At 37.9% G+C, this 17128-nt stretch overlaps 1 protein-coding gene across 3 annotated transcripts in view; it reads right to left on the minus strand.

Annotated features, from left to right (window-relative positions):
• The window catches only part of LOC133286784 (1,4-alpha-glucan-branching enzyme 1, chloroplastic/amyloplastic), a 50603-nt gene that overhangs the window by 4290 nt on the left and 29185 nt on the right, over nt 1–17128 (minus strand). For all 3 annotated transcript variants that reach the window (XM_061484233.1, XM_061484232.1, XM_061484234.1), the window contains exons 8-17: nt 16589–16705; nt 15146–15229; nt 9281–9402; nt 8970–9089; nt 8666–8795; nt 8462–8572; nt 6971–7099; nt 6679–6782; nt 4566–4710; nt 13–160 (exon numbers count right to left, since the gene is read on the minus strand). In XM_061484233.1, the coding sequence (XP_061340217.1) occupies nt 13–160; nt 4566–4710; nt 6679–6782; nt 6971–7099; nt 8462–8572; nt 8666–8795; nt 8970–9089; nt 9281–9402; nt 15146–15229; nt 16589–16705 (1210 nt within the window). The remainder of the gene's footprint in view (nt 1–12; nt 161–4565; nt 4711–6678; nt 6783–6970; nt 7100–8461; nt 8573–8665; nt 8796–8969; nt 9090–9280; nt 9403–15145; nt 15230–16588; nt 16706–17128) is intronic.

Consider the following 17128-nt stretch of genomic DNA (forward strand, 5'->3'; position numbering starts at 1 on the left):
ACATATGCTTACCAGGATGGCCAAATTCATTCCCCATAAAATTCAAATACCCTTCACCACCAAGGCCCATGGTAATAAGCCTAATCATTTTGTGTAATGCTATACCACGATCAATAAGAGGAGTAGATGGTCTGTCTAAAGCCATGAAGTCATACATATCCTGAAGCAGCCAACAGAATAAAAGTCAAATGTAAATGTCCAATGCCAAACTGCAGTAATACACACTTACAAAACAAAAACAAGTGTCCTTAATGATTAAACAGAAGCGCAGTAAGAAAAAAAAGAATTCAAGAAACAGTCAGAGAATTGAGGGATGCCATATAAGATTCTGTAGCAATTTGGGACAAGACGTCTCTATGATTTTCTTGCTGGCCTTAATCGTGACCTTGATGATGTTCGTGGAAGGATATTGGGACAGAACCCGTTACCTTCCATTGCAACTGCTTTTTCTATGGTACGACGGGAGGAACTTCGCCGAAAGGTAATGTTGGGAGACAAGAACTCTAAATCCTTCGATGTATCTGCCCTAGTAGCAAAACATACTCCTCGTCCCCCTAGTGATGCAAAACGTTCTGACCGATGGTGTTCTCATTGCAATAAGAGTGGTCACACTCGCGTAAAATGTTGGGAAATTCATGGAAAACCACCAAACTGGAAAACAAAGGGGCTGAACAAGAGTCGTGCTTATCAAATCTCTTCTGATGATAAGGGTGAGGAGTCTCGTGCCTTTCCAAACTCCGATGGTGTATTCATCCCAAAAGCTCAGTATGAGCAATTCCAGAAGGTGATGTCTCAATCTGCTGAGGTCACTAGTCATGTTGCTCAACAAGGTATGGCATTCCATGTTGATCGTATTAGTCGTTGGATTCTTGATTCAGGAGCCTCTGATCATATGACAGGTAATGCATCCTTGTTTTGTTCTTATACCCCTTATTATCACCCGTCACGAATAAGGACTGTTGATGGTAGTTTCTCTAATATTGCGGGAAAGGGATCCATTAAGCTCTCTGATCATATTACTCTGAACTCTGTCCTTCATGTCCCTTCTCTTACTTGTAACCTTATCTCTATCAGTAAACTTTCCTCTGAATTGCATTGTGTTGCTAAATTCTCTGCCAAAACCTGTGTTTTTCAGGAACAGGATTCGGGGCTGATGATTGGCAGTGCTAGAGAGGAAGAAGGACTTTACTATTTTGAAGAAGATTCTCATGAAAAGAGAATTTTTGCAAATCACTCTTTATGTTTATCAGACGATTGTAATGATGTTTTGTTGTGGCATCGTCGTTTAGGACACCCAAATTTCTTTTATCTTCAAAAGTTGTTTCCAAACTTATTTATCAATAAAAAACCAAGTTCCTTTTTTTGTGATGATTGTCAGTTTGCAAAACACTCTCGTGTTTCTTATTCCCTCAGAGATTATAATGTTTCGTCTCCATTTACATTGATCCATAGTGATATTTGGGGGCCAGCTCGTGAAAAAAATATATCTGGAACTCGTTGGTTTATTACTTTCATTGATGATCATTCTAGAGTATGCTGGGTATATCTTCTAAAGGATAAGTCTGAAGCTGCAGCCACTTTTAAAAACTTTCATGCTATGGTACGAACTCAATTCCAGACCTCTATCCAAATCCTGCGAACTGACAACGGTACTGAATATTTTAATTCAGTTCTTGGGGATTACCTAACCAAGCAAGGTATTATCCATCAAAGTTCTTGTCCTAACACCCCTCAACAAAATGGGGTGGCCGAAAGAAAAAATAGACATCTCATTGAAGTTGCTAGAGCCCTCTTTTTTACGATGCATGTCCCTAAATACCTATGGGGGGAGGCTGTATTGACTGCCTCATATCTCATTAATCGGATGCCCTCTCGTGTCCTGAATTTTCATTCTCCCATATCTTGCCTTACCCGTTTTTTCCCCTCCTTTCGGGCTTTCTCTTCCTTTCCTCCAAAGTTGTTTGGCTGTGTGGCTTTTGTTCACATTCCTCCACATCAAAGGTCAAAACTTGATCCTAAGTCTGTTAGATATGTCTTCATAGGATATCCTCCTAATCAAAAAGGGTACAAATGCTACTCACCTTCTCTTCGAAAGGTCTTTGTTTCTATGGATGTTACCTTTTATGAAACACAATCATTTTTTCCTTCGACTTCTCTTCAGGGGGAGTCTATTGGTGTAAATGAAGACAAGTCTTGGATTCCAAATAATTCTACTGTCTTACCTTTATCCTTGGAAACAAGTGTTGTTTCTTTACCTATGGAGATAGGGGGAGTTAATGTACAGGAGAAAAGGACAACAATTGTACCAGAGACTGAAGATCCTCCCGGTAAATGGGGAAAATTCTACAGCAGGCGTAAATCTCCTCAAGATCCTCTAGACTGCCAGAGTTCTGACCCGAGTCCTAGTTCCAGCAATCCACTTGAGAACACCGGTACATTTGACCTAGATATGCCCATTGCCCTTCGAAAAGGTACTAGATCTTGCACTGCTCATCCTATTTCTCATCACATTTCATATGAAAAGTTATCTCCAGGTTTTCGTGCTTTCAACACTATATTAGACAGTACAAAAATACCAAAAAATATCCAAGAGGCACTTAATGACCCTAAATGGAGGGATGCAGTTTTTGAAGAAATGGATGCACTTAACAAAAATGGAACTTGGGAATCCGTGGCACTTCCCAGAGGAAAGAAAACTGTAGGTTGCAAATGGGTGTTCACAATAAAATTTAATGCAGATAACAACATCAACAAATATAAGGCCAGATTGGTTGCCAAAGGATTTACTCAGACTTATGGGATAGACTATCAGGAGACGTTTGCTCCCGTTGCCAAACTTAACTCTATCCGAGTCCTACTATCACTTGCTGCCAACCTTGATTGACCCTTGCATCAATTGGACGTAAAGAATGCCTTCTTAAATGGGGACTTACATGAGGAAGTTTACATGGATCCACCACCTGGTTTTGAAGAGGGAGATGGTTCAGTATGCAAGTTGAAGAAGTCTCTTTATGGACTTAAACAATCCCCTAGAGAGTGGTTTGAAAAGTTTACTCGTTTTGTTAAAGAAAGAGGATTTGTCCAAGCTCAGACTGATCACATTTTATTTTTTAAACACTCCGATAGTGGCAAAATTGCTATCCTCATTGTTTATGTTGATGACATAATTGTCACTGGTGATGACTGGGAGGAAATAAAATCTTTAAAGGGGGGTTTAGCTAATCAGTTTGAACTGAAGGATCTTGGATCACTCAAATATTTCCTTGGAATGGAAGTTGCTCGTAGCAAGGCCGGAATTTCCTTATCTCAGAAGAAATATATCCTAGACCTGCTACAAGAAACAGGTATGCTCGGGTGCAAGCCAGTAGAAACTCCTGTTGAACCCAATATTAAATTGGGAATTGAAGATGGAAAAGATGTTGACAGGGAGCAGTACCAAAGGTTGGTAGGGAAGCTGATCTACTTATCTCACACTCGGCCTGATATTGCATTTGCAGTTGGCATGGTTAGCCAATTCATGCATTCTCCTAAGGAAAAACACCTTAGTGCGGTTTATAGAATCCTCAAGTACCTCAAAAACACCCCTGGTCGAGGAATGCTCTTTAAAAGGGGACACAAGAGGATGATAGAAATCTATACAGATGCTGATTGGGCTGGCTCTGCAATGGACCGAAGATCCACTTCAGGATATTGTACTTATGTCTGGGGAAATCTTGTGACCTGGAGAAGTAAGAAACAAACTGTTGTTGCCAGAAGCAGTGCAGAAGCAGAATTTCGGGCGCTAGCCCATGGCATTTGTGAAAGAATCTGGTTAAGAAGACTCCTTGAAGAGTTAAAGATATCTTATTCTCTACCTGTCAGACTCTATTGTGATAATCAGGCTGCAGTCAGTATTGCTCAAAATCCTGTACATCATGATAGAACCAAACATGTGGAGGTTAATCGTCATTTTATTAAAGAAAAATTAGAGGAGGGTAGTGTATGTTTGTCATATATACCTACCAAGGAGCAAACAGCCGACATTCTCACCAAAGGATTACATAAACCCATCTTTGAGGATTTAATTAGCAAGTTGGGAATGATCAATATATATCTCCCAACTTGAGGGGGAGTGTAGAATATTCTAGAGTCTTTTACTTGTTTCTAGCTACTAGTATCTTTGAATAGTGTGCTGCCTCTTCGGTTACTGTGTATTTTATTTATTACTTCATCTCCTTAACTACCTTGTAATATGTATAAATAGAACCCTTTGGGGTGTCAATCAATATATGAAAAAATACATTTCAGTCTTATATTTCAATAGATTCTTCTAAGCTGCAACACTCATCTTCATAATCACAGAAGCTGATTGCAAATGCATGAGAGAATTTTCCACAAGATTTATAATAGTCAAGCAATTCTTTGCTTATGTATGTGCTGAAAATAAGAACTTCATTGCAGCATGCAGTTTCAAATGGATGAAACTCAACTCCCAATCTCTTCGAAGAAAATAAAAGTGATAGCTAAATCCAAAACAAGCTCTTTTAACATAATTGAGAAACACAATATACTCAAAAGCTAAATACCTTGTCCATCAACCAAAATGCAATTGTTTTATCACCAACCAAGGCTTGGTCATGACTTTCAGCATAAGACACACACTTTTCCAGCCACCTTCTGTTAGTTAGTGTGTGGACTATATCACCCATTCTCCAGTCTTCATCTTTCTTCCTACACAAAAAGGACAAGGCTGAAATTAACATGATTTTCTTTTCACACTACTAAAAAAACAGTCAGAATTAAGAACAATGGCCTATGGAGGTGAAATGAGAGGAAGGGTTTTTTGAAAGGGTTTGTGATTTGAATAACAACTTGCAACCAAAGGGACACAATTAGATGTAGGCTTCCATTGACACTTACAATGTTGAGACAGAAAATGTTGCACTTGCATCTATCTAGATGCCAAGAATTCGCTAACTCTAACAAGCTTAGTAAAAGTGAAGGACTAACTTCAATATAGTATATCCAAACACAGAATTATTCTTCATTTAGACATAGATGACTGCTTACATTTTGGAGGCTAGGTGAGTTAAGAATAATAACAATTTAGCATCCCTTTGAAGCTGGCATCTCAGAGCCCCACTTTCCAAAGGACTACCGTATTCTATATGCATGCTAATAACTGATGAGAAGAAAAAAATGTCGTATTTGATTTGCTTATATACTATTGAACATTAGATTGATACTATTTTTTGGGCCTATTGATGTGGAATAGAGATGCATTTATTAGGATTTTATGTTTAATTAATATTTATCTAGGATTTTATGTTTAATTAATATTTATCTAGGATTTTATATTTGATGTAGAAAGACAGAACAATTAAGCCAGAGTGCTCCTCTAGGGCAAACTACTCCTTTGACTTGGGTTTCAGATACTCAATATTATTAATTATGCCAAAAGGTCTGAATAACATTCGGCACTTACGGGTATTTATAATGCAAAGATAATAAAAATCTCAGATAAATCTTAATTCTAATCAAATATAAAATTCTACATAAATCCTAATTAAATGTAAAATCCTAGATAGATCCCAATTAAATATAAAATCCTAATATTCTCCATTCTGCATCACCAATTCTCATTGGGTTCAACCTAAAAGCATATCCAATAATATACAAGGGATTGAATACCTATGAGCCCATTTATAACATTTTTTTTGGATCATTCTTTTGTTATTTTTATCACACTGCAGCACTATGGGGCTCTTTCAGGATTACATATATGGGGTCAAACTTTCATAATAAATTGTTAGAGAAATATAAAATTATTAATGTAGCCTCATCCAACAACTTAAGATTTTGGGTTGAATTGGTTCTTTACATGGTATCTGTTAGAAAAGTATATAAACCATTGATGGACCTTCACTTAACAGTTTAAGCTTTTGGGTGAAATGGTTCTTTATATGGTATCAGAGCTCGTGTCCCAGGTTCGACCAGGTTCGATCCTCACTGCCTCCACTTTCTCTTGTTGAATTTCTTAGCACAGGTAGGTGGGCCTGTGCATTGTCCACCCTTCAAGCCCATTGGGCTCTCATGTGAGGGGAAGTGTTAAAGAAGTATATAAACCATTGATGGACCTTCACTTAACAGCTTAAGCTTTTGGGTGAAATGGTTCTTTACAGTATCAAAGCCAATATGACTAAGTGGTCATGAGTTCAATTCTCATCGCCTCTATTTTATTAAAAATAATAATTAAATACTATGGAATTTTTTAGCAAAGGTAGGCTGAGCCTGATGCATCATCCACCTTTCAAGCTGAATGGGCTCTCGTGTCGGGGGACGTGTTAGAGAAATATATAACCATTAATATAGCCTGGAGCAGTGGTAAAACTGTTCCTTTGTGACTAAAAGATCATGAGTTTAGATCCGGGAAACAGCCTCTTTGTAATTATGTAAGGGTAAGACTGTGTACAAGAATTTCCCTCACCCCACCCTCGCCCTCGCTAGTCGGGCTTTATTGGGAAGTGGTTTAATATAACCTCACATAACACCTTAAACTTTTGGGTTGAAATGGTTCTTTACGGAAGTCTACTTTATGCAAATGTCTCATATTTTATGTATAACTATCTACAACCAGGACTATTTAAAAGAAAACATAATATGCTGCATTCGTGCTCCAGAATAAAAACAAAAGGTTACTTGAGAAGCTCAATCCACTTGTCTGCAATAGCCATCTGCAGACGATAATCAAAGCCAACCCCACCATCTTGTGTAGGAAGGCAGAATGTCGGCATTCCACTGACCTGGAAATGGAAAGAAAATTGTAACATCAACACTGCATTGTCTTTTAGTTTTTTACTACATTTATTGAACCATCTATACACTTGACCATGGAGTCTCAATAAAATTTGAGAGAGGACAACGCCTAACATAGGTTGAATGAGGTGTAACAGAAGTAACACAATTTCAAACTCTTGAAAGGACAACATACATCTTCACCAATTGCAACAGACTCGGGAAAGAGCCCATGAATGACATCATTAACCAGCATCAGGTAAACCACAGCATCGACATCAGTAGCAAAACCAAAATACTCGCTGTAATTTCCAGTAAAAGCTACCTGCAGCAAGATTCAATATTTAAAAAAAAAAAAGGAAGAACAAAAGAAAGTGAACAGTTGAGAAAGAATCCTATCTCTGACTGAAATGGAACCCTTTTCTTCAAAGGGAAACCTCTGCAATGTTCTGAAAAATACATAATGGTATTTAAAATTTCACCCCTTTTATTGAAGTTGAGCATGGGTGAAGAACAGAGAGGTTGAAGAGCTCTGAGAGAGAGTGCAAGAGAAAGAGAAAGAGAAAGAGAAAGAGAAGTGAAGTTCTAAAACTTAAACTGAAATTGTGCTGTCTATGTTGCTGGTACATTGAACTAAATATTTGTAGATCCAGAATGTAATCTAGAATCTGGAATAGGTATAACTGATTCTGTTAGCATTTCTGTTGATGATAATGATATGTGAACCATGAAATCAGATTTGTGTTGATCATTATTTGTGTTTCTGTTTCTTTTGTTAATTAGAATTCTGACAATTAGTTAGATTTGTTTTAAGTTAGTTTTTTATCACTCTGTTTGAAGTTTGTTTAGTTAGTTAAGCTTGTTTTATCAGTTTGTTGATTAGGATTTCTGTTTCCTAGTTTTTAGAACTTGATCTTATCTTTTGAAGATATGATGACTAAGTCTGTTGTGAAGTTGTCTATCATATATCTTTGTACCCATCATCGAGAGATGATGATTGAGAGAAAATAAAATAGTTCTCAGGTTCTAAATTTCTTTAATTTCTATCAGTCAGCTAGAAACTGTTAGGGTTAGTTATACAAGTACAATGGTTAGGAGACTATTTGGAATTCAGACCAAACAGATTCTGATCCTAAGTTAGACTAACAGTCCTGACAGGACTTATTCTCTGACAACTTTATTCTTCACTTGGCAATCCAACGATCCTTGATGACCAAGTACAAACACAGCCATAGTAGTTAATTGCGCCGCAATAGCGCCGCGAGCCGTGCCGTATGGGCGTTGCGGTGCCTCACCGCAAGAAACCGCGTCGCGCCGTATCGGAACGCAATAGCGGCCACTGCGATCGCATTTGCGGCCATATTACTGTCATAAGGCAAAATGTCAATTTTGTCCTAAATTTAAATGTGTAACATAAAAAATTTAAGGGTTTTTTAGCCTATCCGCGTCTCTCTCTGTCACTTCTGCTATCTCTGCCTTTAAAAAATGTTTCTTTTTGTCATTATTTCTGTCATATATCTATTTCGCTATTTCCGCAACCGCAACCCGCTATAACGCTATAGCGTTTTTCGGAGTTGGCCGCGACATGCCGCAATCCGCATTTGATAACTATGAACACAGCCAAGTTATCTTATAATACCAAGATCAAGAATTTAAAGGTCAATCACAAAAACCAATTAGAATGTACCGCCAGTCCATGATGAGTGTACATCATTGATGTGACACCATCAAATCGAAACCCATCAAATTTGTACTCATCCAGCCACCATCTTGCATTTGAAAGTAGATACCTTAGAACCTAAATTAAGAATTAAAGTCACTTACTATTGACCAGAAGGTATAGAAGAATCAAGATAACTATGTCAATGAATTCTGTGAAGACAGCACTTACTTCCCAGCTTCCATAGTTAAAAAGGCGAGAATCCCACATCCAATGATAACCCCGTGACCCAGGATGGAAGTAATGACCATCAGTTCCATCAAACATGTTCAGCCCATCCAATGTATTGTTTGATGCATGGCTACATTCATGAGATATTGGTAATCAAGTCTAAGGAGCAGCTTAAAAAACCATCGATAAATCCTTGCATGTAATATCATTCATGTAATGATAATTGAAGACAAGGTTGAAAAATAAGAACTAGAGATACTGCCAAAAAAATGAAAAGTAATAGCATATAAAGTATTATCATTACCTGTGTACAATATCCATCAAAACAAGCAGACCTAGCTCATGGGCTCTGTCTATTAGAGACTTAAGTTCATCAGGAGTTCCAAACCGGCTGCTAGGTGCAAAGAAATTTGTAACATGATACCTGTATCATGCAGAAAAATATTTTTACAATCAGGCCATCAATTTTAGGAGGAAAACACTAACGCACTGAGAACAAGAAATGTAGCACACAAATCTGCCTGTTATTCTTTGAATCACATTAGAACTATTAGCAATTTGGGAGAGGGAATACAAATTAATGACAACATTGGATAGGCACTCAAGAAGAGTTACCCAAAGCTAGCATAATAAGAATGCTCTTGGATAGCCATAATCTGGACAGCATTATAGCCAAGCCTTTTAATCCGAGGTAGTACATCATCTCTAAAATTGGTATATGTGTTGATTTTTGGCTCCTGCACCACAAGGTTGACAACACTGTTAATAATAGAAAAAGAATTGAAACTCTAAATAGGCACTTTTTGAACTTCGTAGATTTAATCTCTAATATTATGCAAAATATTCTATTACTTAAATTCGATTGATGTTGATTGTATGAATGAGACCAATGTCCTTGTTAGAAATAATATAATAGCATTGTATTATTTATTATTCTGTTATTCTAGCAGGTTATTTGGGCTTGGCCCATTAGGTCATTTAACCTCTTTAAATAGAGATCTTTTGTACAGTTCTATACACAATTGAATACAATACATTCATACATTCTAATTTGGTACCAGAGCTCTTTGTTCTGAGAATTTTCGCTTCCGCTAAAACCCTAAGCCCACTGCTTAGGCGTTCTCTCCTTCCTCTAACGCCGTGCGTCCCTCCGGCTTGGTTCTACACTGTTCACGCGTCTTTAAAAAAAAAAACTATTGTTCACCGCGTTCGTATAGTCCTTACGGTTCCACTGTTCATAGCGTCCGTACATATTCACTATTCATCGTCCGTACAGATTCACTGTTCATCGTCAGTACAGGCACTGTTCACGCAAAATAAAAATAAAAATTCGGCCATTCCGAGACAGAACAGCTCGCCTTCCTCTCCTATTTTCAAATCTGGTCATCTCCTTTGTTTTATTTTGTGATGGAGGGCTCAAGTAATACGTCCAAAAACACGACTGGCATCATCTCCAGTACTACCCCATCTCCATTCTTTTCTCGGGCCAGTGATTCCAATTGGAACAGTGGACGCGGTCGCGGATGTGGCCGCAGACAGAGGTATCGTTGCAATTATTGCCAGAATCTTGGGCATTTTGAAGAACGCTGCTATAAGAAATACCCTCATTTGAAGCCACTGATTGCCAACTTTGCTCAAATTGATGCTACATCACCTTCTACTGGATTAGTAACTCTTTCAAGTGCCGACTATGAGGCACTTCTCAAGAAGGTTTCTTCTCAGCATCCTACTCAAGACACTGGTAATCATGTTGCTTGTTTTTATCAATCATTTCTTGGACCCTGGATAATAGACTTAGGTGCTACTCATCATCTTTGTGGTGATAAAGATCTCTTCACTTCACTTTCTTATTCTGAGAACCTGCCCAGTCAACATCTGAATAGCTAAATACCTTTGCATTCCCTTTATTTGTGTATAATAAACCTTTTCCTGGTGCTCTTTTGATATATCGAAGAATCCTGATAACTGCATCCCAATAGGAGTCACAAGGAGAATCTCAAGCATTATATTGTCTCGGCTGATGTCACTTTTCTTGATCAACAACCTTTTCATTCTATCTCATCTCAGATAACACAAGTTGATCAAGTTCTTCCTGTTTCTTGTCTTGATTTGTCTTTACCAGTTGCAGGAGACTTTATCTCGGAGGAGCAGCCCCTTGCCTCTATCCCTGAGGACCGTCCTTTTCTCACCTATCAGCGTCGTCAGACGGTGCCTCCAGCGGATTTGACCCTTACTGACTCACTGCCTGCTGCTGTCGACTCTTCCCCTCCGGATCCTCCATCAGAAATTACTCCCATTGCCCTTCGCAAAGGTATTCAATTCACTCGTAACCCTCATCCTCTTTATAGTTTCTTGAGTTATGATAGACTTTCTTCACCACATTTTACTTTTGCTTATAGTATTTCGTCTATTTCTATTCCTAAAACCACAGGTGAAGCACTCTCTCATCCGAGTTGGCGTCAAGCAATGATTGATGAAATGCAAGCACTTCACTCCAATGGCACATGAGATCTTGTTCATGCTACTCCTGAAAAGTCAGTTGTCGGTTGTCGATGGGTATTCACGGTCAAAGTTGGTCCTGATGGCACTGTTGATCGCCTCAAAGCTCGTTTGGTGGCCAAGGGATACACTCAGATATTTGGTCTTGACTATGAGGATATTTTTTCTCCTGTTGCCAAGATGGCATCTGTTCGCTTATTTCTTGCACTTGCTGCCATTCATCAATGGCCTCTTCTGCAGCTTGATATCAAAAATGCATTCTTACATGGTGACTTGCAAGAGGAAGTATATATGGAGCAACCACCAGGTTTTGTTGCTCAGTGGGAGAATTCTGGAATGGTATGTAAGCTTTGTAAATCTTTATATGGCCTGAAGCAGTCCCCTCGGGCTTGGTTTAGTCGCTTTAGTTTTGCTGTTCAATCCTTTGGCTTAACCAGAAGTAAAGTCGATCATTCTGTCTTCTATAGGCATAGCTCTTATGGCCAGTGCATCTATCTCCTGGTCTATGTTGATGACATCATTATTACTGGCAGCGATCAAGTTGGGATTGATCAGTTAAAGAAGTACTTATTCAATCAGTTTTAGACCAAAGATCTTGGCAGACTTCGATATTTCTTAGGGATCGAAGTGGCACAGTCTAGGCAGGGCATCTCCATTTCTCAGAGGAAGTATGCACTGGATATCCTAGATGAGACTGGTATGTTGGGATGTAAACCTATTGATACACCTATGGATCCTAATGTTAAGCTGTTACCCGGACAGGGGGAGCCATTGGCAGACCCTGGTCGTTATCGTCCATTAGTTGGAAAGTTGAATTATCTTTCTGTGACAAGACCAGACATCTCTTTTGCAGTTAGTGTGGCAAGTCAATTCCTTGACTCTCCTTGTGACTCCCATTGGGATGCAGTTATCAGGATTCTTCGATATATCAAAAGAGCACCAGGAAAAAGTTTATTATACACAAATAAAGGGAATGCAAAGGTATCTAGCTATTCAGATGCTGACTGGGCAGGTTCTCCTTCAGACAGACGATCTACCTCGGGATATTGTGTTCTCCTTGGAGGAAACTTGATCTCATGGAAAAGTAAGAAGCAAACTGTGGTCGCAAGGTCAAGTGCAGAGGCAGAATATCGGGCAATGGGAAATGCAACATGTGAGCTCATCTGGCTAAAACAATTGCTTAAGGAACTACATCTCTGAGAGGTCCCCGAATAGATCATATATGTAACAAGCTGGGAGCTTATGATATATACGCACTAGCTTGAGGGGGAGTGTTAGAAATAATATAATAGCATTCTATTATTTATTATTCTGTTATTCTACCAGGTTATTTGGGCTTGGCCCATTAGGTCATTTAACCTCTTTAAATAGAGGTCTTTTGTACAGTTCTATACACAATTGAATACAATACATTCATACATTCTAATTGTCCTCATTGCAAAGAAATCATTCAATAATTGTTTTCTTTTACAAAATCTGAAGCCTTGTTGCATGTAACAACTAATGCCTTTCACTTAGCATTTATTGAACAAGTGAGTAATCAGCTCTACTAGCATTGCTTTTGTGAACGGTAAGCTAACTTCATTTTATGGCAAAGATCAAAGAAATAATATCAGAACAAGTATCCCTTTGCAGTTTGACATTTCTAGATAGATTAATGATTTCTTTGAGAACACCAAATCAAAACGGAATCCTCTGAATGTTATTAGGTCAGCCTAGTCACACATTCCCAAGTATATTTGTCTGCTTGGTAGTGCAACCTCTAAAGCTACCCAAGCAAAGATAACCATTATTGATGGGAATCAGTTCATATCTAACAAGGGAGATTGTATTAATGCTGATAGTTAGAGGAAAATACAGAGCCGTAAGAGCAATGCTCCCAGCAAAGGAAACTTCCTATGGCCCCAAGGTATAAGCTGCGAAAACTAAAAACGTCTCCTTCCCTTTGTTACACTGTCCTATTTGTATCAGATCATCTTTTTCTCCCTCTCTTTGTTAGAATAACTAGAATATCTTGAAGATATCATATGATAATTTGATTATATCATAATATAGTTAGAGTATCTTAGAGGATCCCTTACGATTAGTTTTCCTATTTCCTTATATTTCATGATTTGTTTCCTTATTTTAGGAGTCTCCATTTTCTTTTTTTAACCATTAGGTACCCATTCGCACAACAGGCGTTGACTAATATGAATAAAAGCCAGGCAGGATCGGAGGCAAAGTTCTCCCTACTAAACCTTTAATATAAATAAGGATTAGTACTTTGTCTTTCGTATCACATTACACCACTTCATATCAAATGAATATACAATATTATTCAATCTTCCCTTTTTCTCCATCTATGCCTAAATCCCTATACTTTCAATATGGGATTAGAGCGATACCATCCTTCGTGACCTATCCTGTCACTTTTCCACGGCCAAGTTCCCTAAAATCCAGAACTCTACATCAATTATTTTTCAGTTAACCTTCTCTCAGCAGTCTATTGTCTTCTGCCGCATCTCAGGTCACGTTCATTGTTAGCCACTATCAACTATCATCAGAACACCGTCATGCCCAGCCAGCAATCCAACATGCCCAAAATATTTCCTCATTTGATTTACATCACATTCAGGGGCAGTGGCCGCCCCCCTAAAATTTGAAGAGTTTTTTTTTAATGAGGTTATGTCTCTGTGAACTATCATCGAGAAGTGAAGGTACTCCATTGCCAACGCTGTTTGCAGAGAAATATCGAGGTTCCGTTTAAGCTTCTTGCCATGGAGGTGATATGATAAGGTTCCGTTTGAGACATAGTCATAAACCAAGAGCAACCTTAAATTTATTTTCACACCCCCCCCCCCCCCCCCCAAAAAAAAAAGAAAAAATCCTGAGGGTATAAATTTGTTAATTGCAGTTTGGCCCCGTCGAATTTTTCAGATGTACACTATCAGTGACCGCCTCTTTCGTCGTCCTAGTGTGAAGTGCTGCCTTTTCTTTAATTTGTTAGCTTTGTTTCACAATTGTTTTCCTCATTCACTTTGTGAGCATTTTTCTCAATTGTCACCATGGCTAAGGATGACAATGACAACAAAATCTTAAATTCACAAATCATTGTTTCCCTTTCTATGCCTATTAATTGGACAATACATGCTGAGGGCGAAGAATAAATTAGGATTCGTCAATGGATCCATTTTTTTATTAAAGCATTTGACAAGAAACAATTTGATTTTCTTGTTCGTAAGTTAGGCATTTGTTGCCCCCCATACTTCAACTTGATGGAGAGTATTAGGGATGCAGATAAGGATGTTGTTTCCCTTCTAATTGCTATTAGTCTAAGGCCTACCAGTGTAAACTTGTAAGGCCCTCCTGGGCCCAACCTAAACCATGTTTGCATCTATGATTCTATCAATTAACTGCAGTGGCTTCTAAGAGAGTAATCAAAATCTCTCAGATTTTAGAAATATAATATGATAGATACTCACCCATTAGTAGGATGCACAATAAAAAAGAAGCCGATACAGGCATAGCAATCAACAAGGGGGCTCTTAGTAATCAACAACTCACTCACAGAGTTAATGAGGAAACTAGGAATTGACAAGGAGGCTCCAACTCTAACCACCCGCCTACATGGAAGAAGGGTCACAAGGAAAAGAGAGAATTGGTTAGGAGATTAGGTGGGAAAGGTAAGAATAAAAGTGAAGGGAGAAGGAGGGAGGCAAGCAAGGATTGAGGTGGATATGGGCTGGGATGAAACAGGTCACTCAAAGAACCTACATTATCTATCTTTTTTCTTCCGTGTCTGTTATTTTCGTCTCAATTTCCTTGATTTTAGGGTTTTATTCCCGGTTTCTATAAGAGGTTTCCATCATAATATACTACGAAAATGTTTAGTCCTTGATTATCAAACTTTCCATGTAATAGATCATTAACTTCATAGTAAGGCAACCAGCAAAATGATTACTGACCAATATCACAATAGAGAAAGTAAAAAATGCTCACCGGACTACTCATTCCGACGTGTGACTCATATATTCTAAGTGATTTTGGTCTCTTTGGCTGTGGATGTTTGAAGACATATTTTTCCTGTAAAAAGAGAAAAATAATACCATTTAACACAGTAGTACATGACAGAAAATCAAATATATGAAGTCAATGATTAAGTAATATCGCATGCTATATTGAATTGTACCTAAAGTTTAAATAGATAACTGGAAATTACTGTCACCAATAAATAATTATTTTCATTTGATATACTAATATTTTTTCGAGAGCGAGTCTTGGAGCAACGGTAAGGTTGCTGCTTGTGACCGAAAGGTCATAGGTTCGAGTCCGGAAAACAACCTATTTGCAAAAATGCAAGGGTAAGACTGTATATAATTGACCCTTACTCCTACCCTCACTAGTAGGGGAGCCTTGTGCGCTAGAATTTGTCCTTTGCCCTTTATACTTATATTTTAACAGAGCTACTTCCATACTATTCTGTATTCTGCCAGTTGCAAAACACAATTAAATATTGCAGTATTATCTAGCATTCGTTGTTAGTGTGGTTAGCCAATTCATGCATGACTAGAGAGAGAGAGAGACCTACAAGTATTAGACAAAATCCTATAGTATTTAAAAGCTACACCTGGTAAAGGATTATTATTCAAACGGGGTAGAAATCTATGAATGGAAGCATATATAGATGGTGAGTGTGCAGGATCGGTTATTCATAGGAGGTCAACCTCTAATTACTATATGTTCTTGGCTGGAAATTTAGTTACATGGAGAAGTAAGAAATAATTTTTTTTGGCCTGTTCAAGTCCAGAGGCTGAGTTTTGAGCTATGGCAAAAGGAGTTTGTGAGATATTATGGATTGAGATTATATTGGAGGATCTTGAGATAAAGTATGAAACTCGTATGAAGTTGATTGTGACAACAAATCAGCCATTAGCAATGCTTATAATCCGGTTGAGCATGATAGAACCAAACACATTGAGATAGATTAATATTTCAAAAAAGAGAAGATAGATAGGGGACTAATTCACAACAACATATGTTTCTTCAGGGGTCCAGCTAGCAGATTTGTTAACTAAATGTCTTCCTACGGAGAGGTTTGAGGATCTTACTCGCAAGTTGGGAATAATAGATCCATTCTTAAAGTGTTGTAATAGTCTCACATTAGTCCCGCATCCTTAACCCCATAATATTATCTATAAAATTATTGCAATTATTTAAAAATATTTTGTTAACCTAGAATGGTCATTATTTTAGGCAAGTCAATATTTGGCTAGGTCTATACATTATAATGAACTTATGTGCAGTTTAATTCATTCAGAAATAAAAATTCTGTATTTTTCCATTCAAGTTATCCCATAACAAATGTAAAGGGAAAGAGATATTTAGATTTTTCATCTCTTTTTCTAAGAGTAACCTACATATGGAAGAAATGTAGAATCTTACCTCTTCTGGTGGATCATAGTATATTCCATTGTATGGAATTTCACCAGGAGCCTGTACAGAGAACTTGATCCAAGCAGGAATTGAGTCCTTGATTCCAGAAGGAGTATCCATACGAATCTACAAATATATATTTAAGAGATACTTAATTCACACTTCACAGAACAAACCCACAAGCTTAGTTCAAGATATCTAGAAACGTTTAACATGCATGATCCTAGCTAAAAAGTTGTCCCCATTAGCACTTTTCTTTGATACAAGAAATACACTAAGAGAAAGAAAGTAGAGAACAACATAAGTCAAGGATAAGATATCCTCATAAAAGAAACAATAAACACTTAAAAACCAAATATAAAGAGAAAGACAGATTAACTAGCAAACCTCGCCAATCTTCTTGACGACCGGTGGGTTTTGAAAGGAAGCATCGACATTTCAAAATAATAGCCATAACTGTGTTGGACATGTATACGTGTCAGAACACTTCCCGCACAGACACTTCAGACACTCATTGTTATATTCTATATATATATATATGTATATTTT

This window comes from Gastrolobium bilobum, unplaced genomic scaffold (assembly GCF_033153095.1).
Source record: "Gastrolobium bilobum isolate Gb01-03AN ecotype WA unplaced genomic scaffold, APGP_CSIRO_Gbil_v1 utg8265, whole genome shotgun sequence".
Classification (NCBI taxonomy): domain Eukaryota; kingdom Viridiplantae; phylum Streptophyta; class Magnoliopsida; order Fabales; family Fabaceae; genus Gastrolobium; species Gastrolobium bilobum.